At 35.7% G+C, this 25,782-nt stretch overlaps 1 protein-coding gene across 5 annotated transcripts in view; it reads right to left on the bottom strand.

The window, feature by feature from the left end:
- Nucleotides 1-25,782, bottom strand: part of POU2F1 (POU class 2 homeobox 1) — a 184,863-nt gene that overhangs the window by 76,626 nt on the left and 82,455 nt on the right. For all 5 annotated transcript variants that reach the window (XM_067728526.1, XM_067728530.1, XM_067728527.1 and 2 more), the window contains one exon: nt 13,969-14,034. In XM_067728526.1, coding sequence (XP_067584627.1) covers nt 13,969-14,034 — 66 coding nt within the window. The remainder of the gene's footprint in view (nt 1-13,968; nt 14,035-25,782) is intronic.

Below are 25,782 nucleotides of genomic sequence, written 5' to 3'. Positions count from 1 at the left end.
ATGGAGAAATTAAAACGTTTACAGACAAGCAAAAGCTAACAGAGTTCAGCACCACCAAACCAGCTTAACAACAAATGCTAAAGGAAGTTCTCTAGGCAGGAAACACAAGAAAAGGAAAAGACCTACAAAAACAAACCCAAAACAATTAAGAAAATGGTAATAGGAACATACATATCGATAATTACCTTAAATGTAAATGGATTAAATGCTGCAACCAAAAGACACAGACTGGCTGAATGGATACGAAAACAAGACCCATATATATGCTGTCCACAAGAGACCCACTTCAGACCTAGGGACATATACACACTGAAAGTGAAGGGATGGAAAAAAGATATTCCATGCAAATGAAAATCAAAAGAAAGCTGGAGTAGCAATTCTCATATCAGACAAAATAGACTTTAAAATAAAGACTATAGAAGAGACAAAGAAGGACAGTACATAATGATCAAGGGATCAATCCAAGAAGAAGATATAACAATTGTAAATATGCACTCAACATGGGAGCACCTCAATACATAAGGCAAATGCTAACAGCCATAAAAGGTGAAATCGACAGTAACACAATCATAGTAGGGGACTTCAACACCCCACTTTCACCAACGGACAGATCATCCAAAATGAAAATAAATAAGGAAATATAAGCTTTAAATGATACATTAAACAAGATGGACTTAATTAATATTTATAGGGCATTCCATCCAAAAACAACAGAACACACTTTCTTTTCAAGTGTTCATGGAACATTCTCCAGGATAGATTATATCTTGGGTCACAAATCAAGCCTTGGTAGATTTAAGAAAATTGAAATCGTATCAAGTATCTTTTGGGTCTACAACGCTATGAGACTAGATATCAATTACAGGAAAACATCTGTAAAAAATACAAACACATGGAGGCTAAACAATATACTACTAAATAACCAAGAGATCACTGAAGAAATCAAAGAGGAAATCAAAAATACCTGCAAACCAATGACAATGAAAGCACGACGACCCAAAACTTATGGGATACAGCGAAAGCAGTTCTAAGAGGGAAGTTTATAGCAATACAATCCTACCTCAAGAAACAGGAAACATCTCCAATAAACAACCTAACCTTACACCTAAAGCAATAAGAGAAAGAAGAACAAAAAAACCCCAAAGGTAGCAGAGGGAAAGAAATCATAAAGATCAGATCAGAAATAAATGAAGGAAACGACAGCAAAGATCAATAAAACTAAAAGCTGGTTATTTGAGAAGATAAACAAAATTGATAAACCATTAGCCACACTCATCAACAAAAAAAGGGAGAAGATTCAAATCAATAGAGTTAGAAGTAAAAAAGGAGAAGTAACAACCGATAATGCAGAAATACAAAGGATCATGAGAGATTACTACAAGAAACTATATGCCAACAATATGGACAACCTGGAAGAAATGGCCAAATTCTTAGAAAAGCACAATCTTCCAAGACTGAACCACGGAGAAATAGAAAATATAAACACGCCAATCACAAGCACTGAAACTGAAACTGTGATTTAAAATCTTCCAGCAAACAAAAGCCTAGGACCAGATGGCTTCACAGGTGAATTCTATCAAACATTTAGAGAAGAGCTAACACCTATCCTTCTCAAACTCTTCCAAAGTATAGTAGAGGGAAGAACACTCCCAAACTCATTCTGCGAGGCCACCATCACCCTGATACCAAAACCAGAGAAAGATGTCACAAGAAAAGAAAACTACAGGCCAATATCATTGATGAACATAGAGGCAAAAATCCTCAACAAAATAACTAGGAAACAGAATCCAACAGCACATTAAATGGATCATACACCATGATCAAGTGGAGTTTATCCCAGGAATGCAAGGATTCTTCAATATACGCAAGTCAATCAATGTGATACACCATATTAACAAATTGAAGGAGAAAAACCATATGATCATCTCAATAGATGCAGAAAAAGCCTTTTGACAAAATTCAACACCCATTTATGATAAAAACTCTCCAGAAAGTAGGCACAGAGGGAACTGACCTCAACATAATAAAGGCCATATATGACAAACCCACAGCCAACATCATTCTCAATGGTGAAAAACTGAAACCATTTGCTCTAAAATCAGGAACAAGACAAGTATGCCCACTCTTGCCACTATTATTCAACATAGTTTTGAAAGTTTTAGCCACTGCAATCAGAGAACAAAAAGAAATAAAATGAGTCCAAATCAGAAAAGAATTAAAGCCGTCACTGTTTGCAGATGACATGATACTATATATGGAGAATCCTAACAATACCACCAGAAAACTACTAGAGCTAATCAAAGAATTTGGTAAAGTAGCTGGATACAAAATTAATGCACAGAAATCTCTTGCATTCATATACACTAATGATGAAAAGTCTGAATGAGAAATTAAGGAAACAGTCCCATTTACCACTGCAACAAAAAGAATAAAATACCTAGGAATAAACCTACCTAAGGAGACAAAAGACCTGTGTGCAAGAAATTATAATACACTGATGAAAGAAATTAATGATGATATAAACCGATGGAGAGATATACCATATTCTTGGATTGGAAGAATCAACATTGTGAAATTGACTATACTACCCAAAGCAATCTACAGATTCAGTGCAGTCCCTATCAAACTACCAATGGCATTTTTCACAGAACTAGAACAAAAAATTTCACAATTTAGGGGGCTTCCCTGGTGGCGCAGTGGTTGAGAGTCCGCCTGCCGATGCAGGGGACACAGGTTCGTGCCCCGGTCCGGGAAGATCTCACATGCTGTGGAGTGGCTGGGCCCGTGAGCCATGGCCGCTGGGCCTGCACGTCTGGAGCCTGTGCTCCGTAACGGGAGAGGCCACAACAGTGAGAGGCCCACATACAGCAAAAAAAAAAAAATTTCACAATTTGTATGGAAACACAAAAGACTCCGAATAGCCAAAGCAATCTTGAGAAAGAAAAACGGAGCTGGAGGAATCAGACTCCTTGACTTCAGACTATTTTACAAAGCTACAGTAATCAAGACAGTATGGTACTGGCACAAAAACAGAAAATATAGATCAATGGAACAGGATAGAAAGCCCAGAGATAAACCAACGCATATATGGTCCTTATCTTTGATAAAGGAGGCAAGAATATACAATGGAGAAAAGACCGTCTCTTCAATAAGCGGTGCTGGGAAAACTGGACAGCTACATGGAAAAGAATGAAATTAGAACACTTCCTAACACCATACAGAGAAATAAACTCAAAATGGATTAAAGACCTAAATGTAAGGCCAGACACTATTAGAGGAAACTTAGGAGGAAACTTAGAGGAAAACATAGGAAGAACACTCTTTGACGTAAATCACAGCAAGATCCTTCCTGACCCACATCCTAGAGAAATGGAAATAAAAACAAAAATAAACAAATGGGACCTAATAAAACTTCAAAGCTTTTGCACAGCAAAGGAAACCATAAACAAGACGAAAAGACAACCCTCAGAATGGGAGAAAATATTTGCAAACGAAGCAACTGACAAAGGCTTAATCTCCAAAATATACAAGCAGTTCATACAGGGTCAATATAAAAGAAAACAAACAACCCAATTCAAAAATGGGCAGAAGATCTAAATAGACATTTCTCCAAAGAAGATATACAGATTGCCAACAAATACATGAAAGGATGCTCAACATCACTAATCATTAGAGAAATGCAAATCAAAACGACAATGAGGTATCACCTCACACCGGTGAGAATGGCCATCGTCAAAAAATCTACAGAGAGTAAATGCTGGAGAGGGTGTGGAGTAAAGGGAACACTTTTGCACTGTTGGTAGGAATGTAAATTGATACAGCCACTACGGAGAATCGTATGGAGGTTCCTTAAAAAACTAAAAATAGAACTACCATACGACCCAGCAATTCCAGTACTGGGCATATACCCTGGGAAAACCATAATTCAAAGAGTCATGTACCACAATCTTCACTGCAGCTCTATTTACAATAGCCAGGACATGGAAGCAACATAAGTGCCCAACGACAGATCAATGTATAAAGAAGATGTGGCACATATATGCAGTGGAATATTACTCAGCCATAAAAAGAAATGAAATTGAATTATTTGTATTGAGGTGGATGGACCCAGAGTCTGTCATACAGAGTGAAGTAACTCAGAAAGAGAAAAACAAATACTGTATGTTAACACATATATATGGAATCTAAACAAACAAAAAAATGGCTCTGCAAACCTAGGGGCAGGACAGGAATAAAGACGCAGACATAGAGAATAGACTTGAGGACACGGGGAGGGGGAAGGGTAAGATGGGAGGAAGTGAGAGAGTGGCATGGGCATATATACACTACCAAATGTAAAATAGATAGCTAGTGGGAAGTAGCCACATAGCACAGGGAGATCAGCTCTGTGCTTTGTGACCACCTAGAGGGGTTGGATAGGGATGGTGGGAGGGAGATGCAAGAGGGAGGGGATATGGGGATATATAGCTGATTCATTTTGTTGTACAGCAGAAACTAACACAACATTGTAAAGCAATTATACTCCAATAAAGGTGTTAAAAATTAAAAAAAAAAAAAGAGTGGTGGTGGGGGAGAGGGTTTCTTCTACTCTAAGCTACTTCATTTACCAGTGCTCTGAAACCCAACACCTCCCTTCTCCTCAGGAACTTTGATTCCTGAATCATCCATCCTTTCTTTACCACTCCCCTCCTAGTAGTTTTCTCCTACCTTATAAACAGACTTGACCTCCTCTCCCATTCTTTCCTTCCTTTTATTCAATATATCATCATCACCACCATACTCATACTCATAGTAAATACTAATTATTGAGCACTTACTGAGTTACACATCTACTTGCTTTCAATATCAATTCTATGCAATGTATTATTATTATTTATTTCCATATTATAGCTAAGAAAACCATGGCACATAAGGAAATAATGTGCCCAAGGTAACATAACTAGTAAGTGAAAGAACCAGGATCTGAATCCAGATGGTTTGGTTACAGGGCCAAACTCTTAATCACTGTGCTACACAGCTTCTCATAGAGCTTCTAGTAAAAGAGTTGCCTACATTTATCTTTCCTTGCCTCAACTATTCACTTCTCTATCAACAGCAATTTTTTTCCCTGCCACTTACCTAAAACCTTTTAAAAAGTCCCTAGTATACAGAACAGATAAACAACAAGGTACTATTGTACAGAACAGGGAACTATATTCAATATCCTGTAATAAACCATAATGAAAAAGAATATGAAAAAGAAATATATGCATAACTAAATCACTTTGTTGTACAGCAGAAATTAACATAACATTGTAAATCAACTATACTTCAGTAAGATAAAGTTTTTAAAAAGTCCCTAGTAACTACTAACTGTCAAATCCAAAGGTCACATTTTAAGCTTTCTATGTCTCCACCTCTTTGCAAGACTTGATTACAATGAATACTAACTCCATGAACTTTGCTGTCTGGTTCACTTCTTTTTTAAAAGAATATTTAGTTATTTATTTGGTTGTGCCAGGTCTTAGTTGCGTCAGGCAGGCTCCTTCGTTGTGGCATGCAGGCTCCTTAGTTCTGGCATGTGAACTCTTAGTTGTGGCATGCATGTGGGATCTAGTTCCCGGACCAGGGATGGAAACCGGGCCCCCTGCATTGGGAGCGCAGAGTCTTAACCACTGTGACACCAGGGAATTCCATGTTGGGTTCACTTCTGATCTCCACTGTTGCTCTTTCTTAGACCACTTACGCATTGTCCAAAGGAAATTTATGTGATGATGGAAATGTTTTATATATATGCTATCTAATGTGGTAGCCACTAACCACATGTGGCTACTGAGCACTAGAAGGGTGGCTAACTTGACTGAATTTTTAATTTAATTTTAATTTAAACAGCCAAATGCAGCCTGTGGCCATCGTACTGGACATCCTACTTCATGTACTTCTCTTCCTCTGTCTGCCCTTTCTATGTTGTAGAAGAGTTTTACCCTTGGTCCTCTTCTCAGCTATTCCACTCTCTTCCCAGCAGTATCTCCCTGCTAAGTACTTTCACATCTATATAAGCAACCAGATTTCTTTCCTCAGGAACATATCTCTATCTCCAATTACTCACTTCCTCACCTGCAAGTACCATATGGCACCCAAATGCAACATCTTCAAAACTGAATGTATCACCTCATTGTCAAGTCTACTCCTAGCTCAGGCAGTCCCTACTCAGGTAATGATGCTACGTCTATCCCAGTCCCAAGCCAAATACAGGTATTCATTTTAGATTACTCCCTTTCTTGCTTGCTTTTTTTTTTTTACTCCCTCTCAATCTCCTCTCCTCCTCTCGCAAATGCTTATTAAATCTGACCCCTGGCTTCCACTGCCACTGCTCTAAGCCAGAATGCTATATAATGGATCTAACTGAAACAGTAATGGAGTCTAGTTTTTTGCTTCAAGCAAGATTAAAGTATAACATGGCTGGAAAAATCTTCTATAGTTAGAAAAAAAGAACACAAAAAAGTGGCATGATAGGAAGCTAAACTGCTTTGTAAGGAAGAAGGGAGAATATTACTATCTCACAATCTGTGCCTAAAGCATCCTTTTAGAAACAAATCTTATTAATATTCCAAATTCTATTGGTAATGAATAAAAATGAAATGGATACTACCTTTAAAATCTTAATTTTTGTTACTGGGTTATCACTTGGTGAAAAGATCAATTGCTCATTCACTCAGTTAACAAAAGTATAATCTTAATTCAAATGTCACTTAGTATTCTCATAAGCTCTGCAGTATACCCCAAAACAACAACAAAAAATTCCCCACATGCAGCAAAGGGCAGGGACAGGGCAAGTTTCTCATTATGTAGTGGTCAGAATCTCTTAGAAGCCATGTACTTTAACTGACATCTACCAAACCAAACACCAGAGGAGAGCCATCTTTCCTATAAGTGTTTGACTTTTTGCTTCTAGACCACCAAGAACAGAGTAATATATCCTCCATCATGCTTCTGAGGCTCTAGAAGTGCTCCAGCCAATTTCAATGACCTGTGGAACTACCCACTATTTAAAACATCACTATGAAGGAAGACCAAGAAAAATCAGTGTCGGTATTGGTATTTCCACCCTGAGGCTTATAAGAGCACTTGGGCCAGTGCAGAATGAAGCCCACACAGTAAAATACGTAATACATTAAAAATAATAACAGTAATAAGAATATTAGTAATAACCCCTGGATAAATGTAAGTTCAAAAGAAAATGGCCCTGTGGAGTCTGAAATGTACAACTGCTATATTCTGTTTTGATGAGAACTTTATGTGAGGCCTGTTCCTCAGTGAATTTCTGAGGCTTCGACTGAAAATGCTGGTATTTCATCTGGAAATATTTTCCAAAACTAGCGCTGCTTCAAGACATCAAGATTCTTCAATTATTATGAAAAATAGCAGATATATTCACTGGTACCCTGGTCTTTTCAACATCCTTTGTCCTCATCTTGGAAAAAATGATGTTTGATCATGCTCTCTTAAGAATATAACTCCCTAATATTAGCCATGGCACTAATAAGTCTCACAGAACAGATGCATCATTTGTTGCTAAGAACTTCTGATAGTATTTTTGGAATGCCACTTCATAAATGTATATTAGGTTGCATTAACAAATTTCTTTGACTTTTTCAGTTGCCAAAAAGATCTTGATATTATCCTGGGGAAAAAAATCATTTGAATGAAAAATCTAGTGAACCAGGCCAGGATAGGAAGCCTTAGCTCCACCATAATTCAGGTTACAAAAAAGACTTACAGTTAATTGACCATAAACTCAGTGAATCAACAGGTTAAAACTGAGTCCTCTGAAAATTGAGTCCTTGTCTGGTTATAAGGTGAGTCAGTTGCTTTAAAATAAAACAACTTTTAATATTTCAAAACAGTTAAATATTATCAGAAAAAATAACATTCTAGATTTTAAAAATTTAATCTGATGTCATTTTAACTTTATTAATTATAAAAAAATAATTATAATAAGCCAGTTGTAAGTTTTAAAAAATAACAATAATAAGCCAATGGTAACAGCACTGGCTGCACTAAAGTCTGTAACACTAATTCTGAGGATGACTAAATGATAAAGGATTTAGAAATCACATGGCACGATGGGAAAAATCTGAAGGAATTAGAAATCTTCAGTACAGCTTTATTCCTCCCATGTTAGCTTTACTGTTTCTTCATCCTAAACATACGCTGTCTACTACCATCACATTTAGATCCTACCCAGCTTCAAGGTCCAGTTTAAGTCCCACCTTCTTCAAAGCCTTCCCTCATCCTCCCAGCTAGAAATGATTTCTCCCTACACTGAATTCTCATAGACTCATGTCTATGAGACATTCTTATGAATATTCTTATAATTCTTATGAATATTCTATTACATTTCCATATATGTAAGATAAATTTCCTGAGAACAAATTAATATTTTATTCAACTTTAGTGATCCTACTGAGTATAGTACAGTGTCTTGCACAGTGGAGACAAAACAAAAGGAACAACATAGCTCAAAGGATAAGAGGATGGCTCTGCTCACTTTTATAGATATGTGTTTATAGATATGTGTGACTTTTGTCAAGGGACTAAAAACATCTAAGCCTCAATCCCTGATCTATAAAGAGAAAAAAATAATGCCTCATATGGTTGTTATAAGGATTAAATGAGACAATCTATGTAAGTGTTTAACACATCTAGTAAATACTTAATGAATGACAGCCACTATTATATTAAATTATTACTTTATAATGAATTGTAATATTTTATAATATATTACTTTATAATAAGTCACTTTATAATAAATGTCAAATAAATGAAGAAGACGTAGAATAGGGCAATGACTTCCAGAAGAGCTTTCATTTTTAAAAGATGAGGAAAATCATTTTAATCTGTGTTACTGGTAAGGGCAGAATTCAAAAAAGTATAGATAACAGAGTTGTACAACAACAGAATACGGTGCATTAAAAATTAACTATTCCCTAACAATGGATGAGTCCAAGCACAGGGTAGATGACCATCTGTCAGGAATACTGATGAAAGAAGTCCGCCCTTTGATTAAAAAGTGAGCAAGCCTTTAAAATTTGTCTAATATTTTTTACATTAAAGAAAATGCTTTGGTTTTTCCTACCGATGTTTATAAAACTTTATACAGCGGCTTTACTTTTCCAATTGTCATCTATAATACAGTTGGTCAGATTTAATTTAGGATAAAGTACCGTGGCAGGCAGAACACCCAACTCAAAGACGTCCACATCTTAATCTCAGATGCTGTGAATAGTTACCTTACATGGTAAAAAAGATTCTGCAGATCGGATCAAGTCAAGGGTCCTGAGATGGGGGGAATTTATCCTCGATTATCTGGGTGGACCCAGTGTAATCACAAAATGGTCTTTATAAGAGAAAGAGGGAGGCAGGAGAGTCAGAGAAGATGTGATGATGGAAGCAGGGGTCAGAGAGAGAGAGACAGAGAGAGAGAGAGACAGAAAAGAGAGAGAGACAGAGAGGGGAAGACAGACAGACAGACAGACTTAAAGACACTTTATTTCTGGCTTTGAAGATGGAGGAAGAGGCCATAAACCAAGGAATGTAGGTAGCCTATAGAAGCTAGAAAAGGGAAGGAAATGAATTCTCTCCACAGAGCCTCCAGAAGGAATGCAGCCCTTCCAAACCCTAATTTTAGGACTTCTGAACTCCAGAGCTGTAAGATACTAAATTTGTGTTGTTTTACCTAGCAATTTCACTATTAGTTATATACCCCAAAGAACTGTGTGCCAATGTTCAATGCAGCATTAATTCACAATGGCTAAAAGGTGGAAACAACCCAAGTGTCTATAAACAGATGAATGGGTAAACAAAATGTGGTACAAACATACAATGGAGTATTATTCATCTGTAGATTGCGTAACATAGATAAACTTGAAAATATGCTAAGCGAACTAAGTCAGACACAAAAGAACAAATATTGTATGATTCCACTTAATATAAAGTATCTAGAATAGGCAAATTCAGAGACATAAGATACACATCTGTTTTCTTTAATTTGAGCTGACCCACAAGAAGCTTATTACTCCTTTTTATTTATTTTAATCAATTCCTTAAAGGTAACTATGTCAAAACTCATTCACTCTACTCCTACCCCCAAATCCATTTCATTCAAAATCTTTGAGGTAGTATGAGATAATGAGAGGGAGGGGATATATGTATACATATAGCTGATTCGTTTCATTGTACAGCAGAAACTAAGACAATATTGTAAAGCAACTATACTCCAATTAAAAAAAAGAAAAAAGAAAGAAAGGTAATGAAAGGCTCACAGTCTTTTCAATCACAAATTACTAAATAGTTCTGAATTTATTTCCCTTATCTGTAAAATAGGCATAATACTATTTACCTTATAAGAGTATTTTAACAATTATGAAGTGTATATAATAAAGCAGCTAGCCGTGCACATATAGTAAGAATTCAACAAATGGTAACTGCTGCTATTATTATTACTATTATCTTTGCCTTCCCCTCCGATGACCGACTCAACTACTTAAAAGAGAAATAAGAAAAATGGAACAATCTGACATGAATTATTCCTCATTTTCCTTCTCCTTTCCACCTCAATTTTCTGTCACTGTTTGATCTTAGCTTCTTCTCCCCAATATAAAAAAAGGGTATATCTTTTTCCATTTTCAAAGTTAACCCTCCATTCTGTACTTTTGATCCTAACTCCTTCCCCTACCTCAGTTCCATCAGTTGTTTTTCTTTAATTCCTTTCTCTCTGGTGGTTCCTTCCACCTGGCCTATGAACATACTCAAATTTCCTCAAAGAAATACTACTATGGTACTTTCCTATACCTCTTCTTGAATTACCTCCTCTTGAATTATCCTGAATCCGTCACCTGCGTATCTGTCTCATCTCTAACGGATTGCTAACTCTTCAAAGACTGAGTGTATCTCATTTATTTGCATAACATCTTTTAATAACACCAAGTATAGTATTTTACATATAGGACAGGCACAGACTTAAATAAATGAATAAACCTAAGCAACAGATTTTCTGTGAACATATAAGGGCTGTTTGACAAAAGCGCATTGTCAGATTTAGCTGCTCAACCTAAATAAATCACTCTGGTTGGAGAAAGGCAAAGAAGTAACGTATCAAATACAATCTTAATTTTATAATACCATTCTCTTAAAATGTCACAAAATCAAAAATTATTTTTTCCTGAAATGTTTAAAATTGTTGTAGTCTACACGAAAGTATTCTGAATCCAGAAAATGTGAAACGTTGGTTTTATTATAATGCTAGTGTTCTTTCCATTGAAAAGTTTTCTTGTTACTCATAAACCAACAAAAACTAAGAACCCATATATTCTTTACAGTTAAGCAATCTGCAGGTTTGTTAGTTATATTTTAAAATAAAAATCCATTTATAAGCAAGTAATTATCTGAATAAACTGTAATTTTATTTTGTTTTATTATTTTTTGACTGCGCTGAATGGCATGCGGGATCTTTATTCCCCAACCAGGGATTGAACCCTCGCCCCCTGCAGTGGTAGCGCATAGTCTTAACCACTGGACCACCAGGGAAGTCCCAGTAGACTGTAATTTTACATCTAATGTATCAGACATGGTACTTAGTATGCAAACTGGAACTCAAATGTATTTTTACTTTCCTAAGCTAACCAACTGACATCAGTGGGAAATGCTAAGAACACAGTGACAGACCCTTAACATTTGAGAAACTAGACATTCAAGGTTATCCTCAAGTGAATGTAAAAGCCCATAATATGGAAGTAATGTGTAATTTTATAAAGGCAACAAATGCTTCAGTCAACATACAGAAAGTGAGTCACCACGCTCCAGAGTTAGGATGGCTGATCATCTCATGTTTGATCCAATTTCTCTTATTTCATTAGCAGTAATTCTTGTGAAAAAGGAATAAAGATTTTCCCTATTTGTAAAATCAACTACCACTGCTGCTGGTGGAAATAAAAAAGTCTAAGAAAGCACTAGCTTTCAGCCACAAAATCAGAGTCTTAGAGACATTAAAAAGTAAAATATCTAAATTCATACTGCTTAGCTCTATGGTGAATGAGTCTGCCATGCAATCCACATTAAAACAGGGCAAGAAATTCATGGGACTGTTTCAGCAAGTGTTCCAGCTAGAATTTATCTTACATAGCTCTATAAATGGTTTTAGACCCAAATATATATATACAAAGCTTTGCTTAAATTTTCAGTTTTATTTTATTACAGTTCATGGGAGAAACCATATGCAGGGTGTAAACCATATGCAGGGTGTAAATCCTAATCCTGCCTTTATTTCCCGGCTGGTTTTGTGCCTCAATTTCCTATTCCTTGAAATAATACCTAACTTTCAGGGCTGCCATAAGAACTCAAAACTCAGGTAATGCATACAGTGCTTAAGATTTTAAAAAACATGTCATCAGGGTTTTATTAAATGTGGTGCTCAATAAATGGTAGCTACTGAAACTTCTATTATAGTAATGGATTCCCAAGGAATCCGATACAGTGTTTTTTCAGTGTTCTCCAATCATTCTGAGTCTGTTTCTCTTCCCTTAGAAATACATGCCTCTTCTTTGAATCTGAATTCTTTAGGCATGGATGTCCTGCTCACTCTCTTCTAGTGTCTTAATGGGATCAGCTACCCTATTTCTCTCTGCAAACAAGTCCCACACCTAAGCTAGATGGCTACAATACTGGCAGAGGGACTGCTGCTACAAAAAAATGCAAGGCGGAGCCCAAACAGGGGACAGAAAGGAGACTGGCTGACACTTCAGACAGAACAGAATGCTGCCCCTCCCCTTCGCGGGATGTATTTACAGCAGCCTACCTGGCTAGCCTCAGTTGGAGTAACTTGAGAGACATGTTAAATACAGCAGGAAGCCCCACTGCTCAGTTTCACATAAAGAGGCAGGTATGCTTTAAAGATTAACGAATATCTCCAGGTACCAAAAAATTTTAAACGAAAGATATGTAGGCAGGAAGCTGCTGTATTGGTTCAACTCATTTACTTCAAATTAAAAGGTGTTATGGCCAGTAGGGGTGGAAAACAAAGACAGTCTCCAAGAGTGACTCTCATTTTTACTATCTCTCATAGTTAGGCATTTTAAAAATCACGAGTCAAAGAGGCAACACTCTCTGCTAGTAAAAACCTAGTGAAACTATTACTTTCTGGGTATCCCTGCCCATAATTCCCTTCTTAAATGGTTGATAAAGATACAGAGTCAAATGTCGAGTATGGGCTGTGGAGACAATCTATCCTTTACAGACTCACCTTCCTCCCATGGGGGCCTCAGTTTCCTCATTTTTATGGTATTAATTTTCTCTTTATACAGGGTTTAATCAAGTGTAAATTTTTTTTAAAAAATTACGAAATAAAAGGATGTATTAGAAACAGGTGTGTGTTTTTATCTACTCACAATACCATTACTTCAATACAATTTATACTGAATGTGGATAAGATTTCCCATTTTGATTAACACCTATAACAAGGGCAACTTTTTTGTTATAGCCATTCAACTTTTTTGAATGGCTGCATAGCTGGCACCATGCTTAACACATTTCCTTTAATACTCACAATGACTTATGAAATTTATTATCCCCATTTTATAGGTGAACAAATTAAGTCTTTTTCAAAAAGACTGGGGAAACTGCCTGAAGTTACACAGCTTAGTAAGTGGCTAGTAAGTCATTCCCAGAACTAACTGACCCAAAGGACTAGTCTCTCAACTACTCTGTAGTTTCTCTGATATATGGCAGCAAAAGATGAAACAATCTGCAGAAGAAGTTAGATAATCTTAAGTCAATACAATCTCAGTTCCTGCAAATACTAGCTAATATTTGACAACTCAATACTCAAATTGGTCTTTATTCACCGAATACAAGTCACAGTTAAATGGGAAGTTTCTTCTTTTAGCTCTATTACATCTAATTAAAAAGCTGGATCTGAGAACGATCTTGTACCTGTGTTGCCATCTCCACTCTCCATAGATGGTTTACTGGTTTCTGACGGATTGTTCATTCTTGAGTCTGCAATAAATCAGAAGAGAATAGGTTTTGAAAATATTGGGGATGTGGTTAGGGAGGCAAAATTGTGGCAAAGGAAAAGGTCAAGAATATTGACTATTGTTACAGTCCTACAGTTCAAGGAGAGATGGTATCAACATTAAAACATTGCAAACTATAACAAAATTTTATCTGAAAGAAATTCAGGATTCCTTTAACTCTGAAGTGATCCACAAATAAATTGTCTTTCTAAAGAACCTTAAGATTCTTCCAAGAGAAATAACAGAAATCTAACCTGCAAAAAAAATTATAATAGAGTATAATATAAAAAAGAGGAAAAATGTTTTATAATATGAAGCATAAAGTATATTAAATAAACAAAGTTGGGGCAGGGAGGAGAGAAGTACCTCACAAAGTAAAATGTTATTCCCAAATAAAGTTTCTTTTTTCATAAGTAAAGATATTCATTAATTGTAACCTAAATAATCTACTGGTAACCTTGATTACAGACTGGACAATACCTCAACCTAACAGAATAAAATGAAAACATGTCTAAGAAAAATATCTCCATATTTACTCCCCACCCCCGGCCCCAAAACAAATTAAACATGCGTCAAAGTGAGAATATATCAAATTCAAACCTCAATCATAAACCAGTACAAGAAGCTGGCCTACAAGGCATAACAGATACATCTAATAACTGCAAAATTAAATCACAACCACACCCAGTTAAAAATTATACTGCCTTGATATCCTAAATGAATGCTTTCATAGTAATACATTTTCATCAAGCAATATTAAGTATCCTAGAAGATATGCAAGAGGAAAGACAAGAACAAGTCTGCTTTTCTTCTACCTCTCCTAAAGGGTAAAAACTATACATTTAATATGTATCTTATTCTACTTCTCCTGTGAACTCAAACTTAGCATATTTATAGTCAAAGAAGTTTACCATCAAGCAAGCTCTACCTTTTCTCTCAATGGGTTAAGAACCATTTAACTATAATTATTAGCAGAGAATAATACTTAAACTATATATTATATTCAATTTTTTGACTGAACAGCCCATTTTGTCATCTGCTTAAATGTTTAACTAGAAAATCAAAACAATCATTAGTAGTCCCAACCGTGTTGTCCATGTTTACTTTATCCACATGCATAACTGATGAGAAAGATCAAGAATCCTTCTCTCATAAATTTCATTTCCAACCTGGAAGCTGTGTAATAGCTTTTTAAATAGTTTTTGAAACAAATGCTTGCCTTATGGGCTTAAGCAGTTCTATCATATATTTGTTTTGTTCTTCACATGTTCAAAGGGTTCAAATTTGTATGTCTGTGGTCATAAATGAGGGTAGTTCTATAACTTCCTTCCCCCTACAGAAAAATTTAAATATCATCTGAAAGCATACTAAGGTTTGAAAGGAACAGGTGTACAGCTTAGTAAACATCAGCTTTCTGAATGACTTAACCAAAATCTTATGAAAGTCAACAAAACCCACAACAAATGTAATAGAATACACCATTAAGCATACATGCTGCTCAATGCTTCCTTTAGAGTGTATTTTAAAAGAAAATGGGAAAAAATGATGAAGCAGTTAACATTCATCAGAAGGGTAACAATGTTTTCCACATACCATAAAAACAAAGCTGTAGGCATAATTCTCAACAAGTCATGACCTGCACAACTCATATCCTGATTTCCACATCTAAAAATTAAAAATTATGTCACAGGTATTCTATGTGAATCTTCTATGCATTTTCTATCAAACTGTCAAGAGTTTAATACACATACACAAAAATAAATAAATCCTGATTAACTGAACAACTATGAATGTTGTACACTGGAATGGAATGGAAGAATGTTTAAATGATATTTACTGTGAACTGAAAATTACAGATATAATGTCTAATTCTAAAATATAATGCTAAAATATTTCAGAAAGGTACTTTCCTTTCCTTTCTTGAGTTCCCAACTTAGTAGATGTAAAAGAGTAAATACAAGTAAGTTCTTTTTTTGATATGTGAAGTTTGTTTTTTCCCTCTGGGCACACTGAACTGACTGTATGAGTCTAATACACAGTCTACAGGTTGCTCTTGGATTGAATTCTTGACATCAGTTTGTTATTTTAGTCATTCACCCTTTAAATAGTTATTTTTATCATGCTGTACAAGTATTAGTACTACCCTGGGTTTAGGCCATGCCTTCCAGCTAAAAATTCAAACATTTTCAGAACTATCATTTTATTTTATCCGGAACTACTGTGATGGTGATGGGGGGCAGCCTCAATTTTTCAAGCAGGAAAAATTACCTACAGGAAAAAAAATCATTTGTAGAGGTTTTAAAACTAAGATATCAGAGACCTGGAGTTCTTATCATCACCTGGAGAGGTGACTAGAGTAACCCAAAGAGGTTTCAACAATTTTGCATACAAACAGAAAAAACTCAACACAAAATATGGCCACCATGGTCACAATAAGTCTAAAAAACAAAGTGCCTCAATCTATTTTAAATCTTAATCACCAAAGAGAGTTTATATATTCAAGCCACACATCCCCCTCCCCAAATCTTGTTGTTCTATAGGAAAAACTCTAAAAACAGGCTTTCCAGCACTTAAAAATTATTTCCTGAAGAACAGAAGTTGATTTTTTAAAAATAAAAAAGGCTAGTATTAGCCAAAATTTGAAAACAGTTAACAGTTTCTAAAATCTGGAAATTGATCAACAGTCCTATTGCAGTAACCATTCCAATTACCTTCTGCATTAGCATTTATGGGAATAACTATGCACTATGGCTCCATCTTATTTTTCACTAGGCATTTTTTAGAAAAGACATTCACATTCGGTATGCAAAACTTTTTAAATTAATATGTACATATTATTTAGGTACACTTTATACCTTGTTTCAGATTTAGACTGTTTTTAGAACTACATGAAATGCTCTCAATAGAAATTTCCAAAAAGCAAAAATGTCCTCCATTCCAGTTGAACTCTAAATCCACACTATTTACTGAAAATATCCTCTGAACCAGAAGAGCTAGTGGTAGGGAGGGACCTACTGCAAATTCAAGCAGGCTTGTGCTTTGCAAATGCTTTCCTCCTTCCCAGCTCAATCCACTTCTCCCCCCTCCCCCGAGTTGGTTGCATATGCGATTAAGCATTTATGCATAGTCAACTCCACACATGCTATTTCCATATTAAAGCTTATAAGAAAGAACCGTGCTGGTACCCACCTAGAACATAGTCACTGCAGTCCAGCATTGCTGTGAAATCTTCTAGAGGTTCAGACAGTCCAAAGCAAGGAAGAAACAGGTAGCGGTTTGGGGTAGGGGAAAGAAGGTACTATTATTTCTAACAAATCTACACTATATCCTTAAAAGAACAAGGGTGGGAGGTGGAAAGTGGATTGGGGGAGAAGCGAAATACAACTTCAGTTACACCATAGCAATCTTCAACTGAATAAGGAAACTTCAGTTGCTCACAGGAGTTTTAGCCTCTCCTACCAGCTAGGACTGACATTGTCAAGGCAACTGAAGCATGAAAAGTTCCTCTTTTTGTAATAAAATAGAAACAAAGATTGCAGCTGGCAGTTTCCATAATGAAGCTTTATCAGTATGCGCGTGATTAGGGCCTTATGCAAATCTCTCCTCGTTAGCACAGCAGCCAGTACTTTGAAGTCCACGAACAATTCATTTACAGAATACACTGAAAGCACTCCCTGCATAATTTAAATCATTGCATAAATATTTATCAGTCCATTTGCATATTAATTGGCAGTGCATGAAGGGAAAAATTATCTCCTGAGTGCCAGCATAATAATTAGGAGGATAAAATGAGATTTCTTCCAATGGCCTGGCTTCTTGGACCTAACTTGAGATAGTACCGGGGGAGAAGGGAGGGACAGGAGACAGAGTTCTGTTAAAATGCCACTGAAATGACACGTACAAATTAGAAACAACTCTACAGACTTAAGCACCTTTAATCTTATTCCTGCTGGCAACAATGACTTCAGTAATAAGGGGATTTGCAAAAAGCTTTCTACACAATCCAAATAATCCCAAGGAAACAATTAGCAAGGTAGAAGCAGAACATAGGGCTGTCAAGATGGTGCTAGCCTACTGATAGAGAATTTTCCGAATATTAACATACACTGTCAGGTGAAAGTCCTACTTTAAAACGAGGCACCAGTATAAATCTGGAAGCAGTGTAGGATCTATAAAATTATCTTCCAGAGTATGAAAATTCATTATCTACAAATCCTTTTATACTACCAAATTAACCAAATAGATTAGTTGAATGCCACATATCATACAATATTCTTCCCCCATCAGAATCAATCTAAAGTGTACGACAGTCTGTTATTTACAATATCAATCATCAAAAAATAGGTCATGTAAATTGTAGAATTAGTATTTTCAAGTAAATTTCACTTAATGTATATGAATCTATAGACTTAGAATACTTACAGAAGAATATATTTATTTAAAGTGAATTTACAAGGTAAAACATCAACCCCAAATTTTTTAGGCATTACCATATGACAACATTCCAATGTTATCATCATAGACAATTCAGGAGATTTGTAAAAACCCATGAAATAGGCATTATTACCCCCCTTTTAAAATAAGGAAACTGAGGCACAGAGAGCTGAAGTAGTTTATCTAATGTCACACTAATAATCTGGAGTCAGGATTTAAAACCAGATTTTGCTGACATTAAAATTTGAGCTCTTGGCTACTATTATACCTATGGACAAGTTATACATTTAAGGAACTGGTAGGCATGGGGGGCTTGAATCAAGCAGCAAACTAAAATAGCTTACTTTCAGGGTAGTAAGGAAGCCAATAATTGGTGACAACAATTTTGTGTTTAAAAGTCAAGGGTGTATGGATACACAGAAGAGTGCACTAGACTTGAGGAGAGTTCTCAAGGGTATTATTCCATTAACGACTGCTTTTATTTAGAACTAATCTTCAAGGATGCCAAGTGTCTGATTTTTAAAAATATGTATGTACCTTTTCCCAACATTAAGGATGAAATTAAATTCAACATGCATATGAGGAAATGAAAGACAACATTTCTATAAGGGACCTTCAAAAGATTTCCCTGCAAGTCAATAACTATGCTAGGAACAGAACCAAAAACCTTTCTTAACTTTTAGATCAGCACTCTATTTATACTGCTAGTTTTTCTATGTTTTACAGAACCACAAAATCCATAAAAGGAGAGGGTTTGGGGGAGAAATTTAACAATGACGTGTAGTACCCATGAGACTTTCCCTCTTTGAACCTTCCTTTTCTCATCTGTAAAATGATACTATCTTTTTCATGAGGTTGCTGTGAGGATAAATGTGCTTGTGCTTCTCAGACTAGACCCTGGACTGGAGCATGAGGTAGTTGTGCCAGGGAAGACATCAAGACACACGATAAACATGGTGCATCCTTTAAGAACATTGATTTTATTCAATAATGAATCATAATACTTTTTAGTAAAACAATCAAGAATATATTATGGAACAGAATACAAAATTCAAAAGAGTTTTTAAGGTAGAATGTATTGGATTATACAGCTTCTACTTGGTGGGAAAATATGAGAAGAAATGATGAACGTGAATAAATGTTTCTTTCCTTCCTCTTTTGCCTTCATAAAATTTTACATTTATTGCCTGTATTTATCATAGAATCTCTCTGCATCTCACCATCTACCTTTTTGTACTGCATGCAGTTAAAACCTCTAAACTACCTTTCTTATGCCAATTAGGTCTTTCATACATTAGTTAAGGATGACTTATAGCGACAGCCAGACAATCACAGCCAACGAAGGAGTATTTGCTGGAAGGTACCTTGCAGGGCAGGATTTCAGTAGTATAATAATCCTCCTCCCCCTCAGGCCAAGAGTCCCACAGGGTCTCTGCACAGCAGGCCTATAGCTCACTAACTCACACAGGTTACTATGCAAAGTGGGACCTCCTTCCCCTCTGCTGCACAACTCACTATCTTCACTGCAGGAAGAGGGAGAGGGGCAAAAGAAGGAGGCAGCACTGAGATGCAGCTATCCAGAGTGACAGGAAGCCTCACCTTACCCAGGCAGCTGACTCGGTCATAATGGTGGGGGTGAGAAAACTCCCCTCCTGCCACTCTTGATCTAGGTACTTTGTGCATTCTAGAAGTCAGGCTTAAATACTAGAAGGTTGTCCAGGCCTTCTACAGTTGGACTGGGAGAGGGATGGCCACCATTTCTCCTCTACAGTCCCTTAACCATGGAACAGCTGATCTGAAAGAGGGAAAGAGCTTTTCCCACAAAGTCTCAAATGTTCACCTCATTTGGTCCTCTGTCTGAAATATCAGATTAAAACTTAACCTAAAAAGAATACCCTTTTTAAAAAGGAAAACCATTTCTGGGAAGTTTGTAGGATTGTTATTCACACTTCAGCATGAATTAATCCAATTAAATTGCTTTCCTTTAAGACCTAGTTTAGGAGTTGATTAGTGAGGTAATGGTTGTTTCCATTGGAAAACAGGCCAATAAACTCTTTTTTTAAAGAAATTTACTTTTTTTTGAAGTATGGTTGATTTACAGTGTTTCAGATGTACAGCAAAGTAATTCAGATATATATATATATCTTTTTCAGATTCTTTCCCATTAAAGGTTATTACAAGATATTGATTATAGTTCCCTGTGCTATACATCCTTGATTTTTACCTATTTTATACATAGTACTGTGTATATGCCAACCCCAAATTTCCAATTTATCTCCCTCCCCCATCTCCCTTGGTAACCATAAGTTTGTTTTCTATGTCTGTGAGTCTATTTTTGTTTTGTAAATAAGTTCATCTATAGAATTTTTTAAGTTTCCACATATAAATGATATATGATATTTGTCTGATTTACTTTACTTAATATGATAATCTCTAGGTCCATCCATGTTGCTACAGATGGCATTATTTCATTCTTTTTAATGGCTGAGTAATAGTCCACTGTGTATATATATCACATCTTCTTTATCTATTCATCTGCTGATGGACACTTAGGTTGCTTCCAGGTCTTGGCTACTGTAAACAGTGCTGCTATGAACATTGAGGTGCATGTACCTTTTTGAGTTAAGAGTTTTCTTGGGATATATGCCCAGGAATGGGATTGCAGGATCATACGGTAACCCTATTTTTAGTTTTGAAAGGAATCTCCATACTTTTCCCCATAATGGCTATACTAATTTACACTCCCACCAACAGTGTAGGAGGGTTCCTTTTTCTCCATACCCCCTCCAGCATTTATTATTTGTAGACTTAATACTGATGGCCATTTTGACTGGCATGTGAATGATGCCCCCTAAGGCTGCAATACAGGGATTTCAGTGCTTAAAACAACAACAACAACAACAACAACAACCCCAAAATGGAATGTCTACCATTTACTAAAAATTTAGATGGGCAAATACCAAGAAAGAATTTACTTTATCAATTTGGCTATTAAGCACTGCCAAATAACAAGAGATCTGAAGGATAATCTTATTTCACAAAAAGTAAACTGAGGCCTAGAGAATGACTCTTAGGTGACACAGCTATTAAGTAGCAGAGAAAGTGGGGGTGGGGGGTATATAATACGGAAGTATGAGAGGAAAATAAGTACAATAAAATATGCTGAAACTCTTACCACATGACACAGAGATCTGTAGTTGCTGGTCAATTAAAAAGGTCAACTTAAATATAAAAACATTTATACATACCTTAAACATTTCATTTTAACACAAAGCACAAAACTATACATTCATTCACCAACCTTTTGATGTTGGACTAAAGCCTTTGCTTTAAGTTTGGATCCACTAATTTGAATTTCCTCTTCTTTCTGGGATAAATCATGCCCTAAATACACACTCTAATATTTCCAGTTTCAATTTCTTTAGCTTTGTTTTTCAAGCTTATCACATTTTCACATTTTATGTATGTGTATAAAATAAATATTAAAAACTCAAGAAAAGTTTCATGAAACAATGCTCCTTCCTAGGTGTAATGTACTCTGATATGTTCTAATACATTTCTTCTTTTTTTTTAATTGATTTAAACCTACTAAGTTGATTTCATGACCCATGGACTGAAAAACTGCTTTAAAAGACACGTGAAGCAATCTGAGTACAGAATCTTTTTCCTTCTTACTTACTTTTTTTTTTTAAAGACTAATTTATCCCTGATATTTTACAGCTCCCTTGTTCTCATCTAATTCAGCAGTATTTTTTTTTACTTATTACCCTTTATCAGATCTTTTCAAAGCATTCAACTTAAGTTTTCACAGAAACATCACTTCTCTTTCCTTTGATTTATATAATAATTATTTAAATTGTGTAATTAAAATAAGTATAAACCAGCATGAAAAGGCTTGAGAGCACAAACGTGTAAATGACTCCTGATACCGATACAACTTCAGCAGCAGCAGCAGATATGCACAGACATACTAAGGGGTAAGCATTCAGCATGCTGTAGGGGAATCATCAGTATGTTTCAAGCAAGAATTCTCAGGGCATCAGTTAATTGGATCAGTCATTTAAGAGGTGGTTTGTTAAGAAAGCTACCACACTAGAAAGCAGCTAGTATTAAGTGGCTCATGCTCTGGTGTCTTCCGTAACCTGCGCTATCTTATTTTTCTACAGCCATGCCATAGCTCGTTTACTGCTCAGTCCAACACTCCGGCATCTTTTCAGTAAACACAGCAACATCACAAAATCCAATCCTGAATTGCTTAGCTGTAAAAACTTAAATCTTGTGTAGCTTTACTAAAGTTTTACCATTACACTAAATTTTTCTGTCTAGTCTATCTTATCATCCTGTTTCTTTACTTCTATAACTGTCTTTTATTTGTTCTAATGTAAAGAGTTTTGCAAAGTCATTTATTTCATGTATGAACACATTCAACAAGTATTTTACTAAGTGCTGCCAGACACCAGGATAGGAATTGGGTCTACAACGCTGAGCCACAGAATGCTTACAATTCAATAGTAGACAGAAATATTAAGCAATCATCTAAATACAGAATTACAAAGTGTGAAAATTCCATGGAAGATCAGGTGACAACATGGCTTTAACACAGGCCTATTATTTGTCTTGACATACTTGGCTACTATTAGAGTTCTCTAACTTCAAGAAATGGAATGTGACTTTTTCTCTGATTCCATTTACTAAATCCATGAAAAACAGGCTTTGTTTTATTTAAAACCACATGCTGCTTTGTTTATTGTCATTCATCCTTTGAACTATTTTGTTTCACTTCTGATATTGGTAATTTGTGTCTTCTCTCTTTCTATCTCTCTCTTACTCCCAGGTTTCATAAATTTGTGTGAAAATACAGGTAACAAGTATCCCAAAGTTCTACATGAGATACAAAATCTAAAGATATACTCCTTCACTAAACTAATTAAAATGTTCTTCAGACTAATCGGATGTTATTAATATCTCTTACCATTAACAGTACAGTAGCAGTCATTCCATAAATATTTACTAACTCTCAAACTGTCTGAAATACCGTTCCCTCCCTATATCAACTAGTGAAAAGTCCATCTATGCTATAAAGACAGGCTCAAAAGTTACGACCACAGATCTTCATTCCCCTCACTGTCAAGTAACTATTTGTTTCCCTGAAATCATATAGCAATGATAATATCCCTCTCTTTTGTTTTTAACCTTCTACTTTGAAATAGTTAGAAATTCACAGGAATTTATAGAGACAGGTCTCATGTACTCTTCATCCAGTTTTCCCCACTGGTTACATCTTATATAACTAACAGTACCGTACAACAGTACAAATCCAGGAAACTGGTATAGAGCATATGTAAAGTTCTATGTTATTTTACTGTCACGTGTGTAGATTCATGTAACCACCACTGCAATCAAAATACAGAACTATTTTTTCACAAAGAATTCCCTGCTGCTACCCCACTATAGGCATATCCACTCCTCTCCCTCTGGCTATTCCTAATCCTTGACAATCACTCATCTGCCATCCATTTTTCTAATTTTGTCATTTTGGGATTATACAAATGGAATCATACAGTATATGACCATTTGAGGTTGGCATGTTTTACTCACCATAATGCCCTTAAGACCCATCCAAGTTATTCTGTGTATCAACAGTTTATTCCTTTTCATTGCTGAACAGAGTAGTGCATGGTATGGATGTACCATAGTTTGTCTAACCATTCACCAATTAAGGGACTTTTTCGTTGCTTCCAGTTTGGGGTCATTACAAATAAAGCTGCTATAAACATTCATACACGGCATGTACACAGGATCACAAGCTCTACCCTGGGAGGAAGTATCTGCAAAAGACATATCTGACTCTCAACTATAATATACAAAGCACATTCACGTACATATTTTTATGTGGACATAATTTTTTTTCCTCTGGGATAAATGCACAGAAGTGAGATTCCTTGGTCATATGACAAGTATATATTTAGTTTTAAAGAAAATTCCAAATATTTTCCAGAATGGCTGTACCATTTGACATTCTCAAAACAATGTATGAGAAATCCAGTTTTTCTAAATCTACACCAGCATTTGGTAGTGTCATAACCTTTTATTTTAGCTGTTTTAATAGGTATGCAGTGATATCTCATGGTGGTCTTAATCTGCATTTCCTCAATGGCTTATGGACCATCTTTTTATATGCTTATTTACCATTCATATATCCTCTTCAGTGACATGTCTATTCTTTCTTGAATTTTTTTAGAATGCAAAAATCTCTCTTTTTTTTTGGGCTGCACCACGCGGCTTGTGGGATTTTAGTTCCCAGACCAGGAATTGAACCCAGGCCCTCGGCAGTGAGAGCATGGAGTCCTAACCACTGGACCGCCAGGGAATTCCCCCCAAATCTCTATTTTCTAATGGATTGCTTTTTTGGGGGTTCAGTTTTGAGAGTTCTTCATACACTGTAGATAATAATCTTTTATCAGATATGTGCTTTGCAAATGTTTTTCCTCACTGTGGAGCTTGACTCTTCATCCTTTTAGCAGAGTTTTGCACACAGAAAAACTTTTTAATTTGGATAAAGTCCAGTTTATCAATTTTTTTCTTTTATGGACTGTGCTCCTGGTGTCATGATTAAGCACTTTCACCAAGCCCTACATCCTGAAAATTTTCTTCTGTTTTTATCCTAGTGTGAGGTTTAGGTTAAAGGTTCTTCCCCCACCCCTCCCCAAATCATTTGTCAAAAAGACTATTCTTCCTCCACTGAATTGCTTTTGTACTTTAGTCACAAATCTACTGGCTGTACTTGTGTGGATATTTCTGGGTTTTCTATTCTATTCCATTGATCAGTGTGTCAATGCCTCTACGGATCAAGCTCTGAGGTTTGATTCCTACAGCTATATAAAGTCTTAAAATTAAAGACTGATTCTTCCCACTTTATTTTTCTTTTTCAAAGTTTTCTTAGCTATTCTAATTCGCCTGCATTCCTGTATTAATTTGAGAATAATCTTATCTATTAAAATCTTAACAGAATTAACAGATAGATGCTACTATATATAAAACAGATAAGGAACAAGGACAATATCTTGTAATAAACTATAATGGAAAAGAATCTAAAAAAGAATACATATATATATATGTATCTCATTTTGCTGTACACCCAAAACTAACAACATTGTACATCAGTATTTCAATCAAAAAAACAAAAATAAAAGAATCTTAGGGGCATTTTGAGAGGAACTGCATTAAACCTGTATATCAATTGGGGAAGAATTTATCTTTCCTATGTTGAATCTCCTAATCCATGAACACAGTACAT

The sequence above is a fragment of the Pseudorca crassidens genome, chromosome 2 (assembly GCF_039906515.1).
Source record: "Pseudorca crassidens isolate mPseCra1 chromosome 2, mPseCra1.hap1, whole genome shotgun sequence".
Lineage (NCBI taxonomy): Eukaryota > Metazoa > Chordata > Mammalia > Artiodactyla > Delphinidae > Pseudorca > Pseudorca crassidens.
This window is presented reverse-complemented; position numbering and strand designations above follow the sequence as displayed.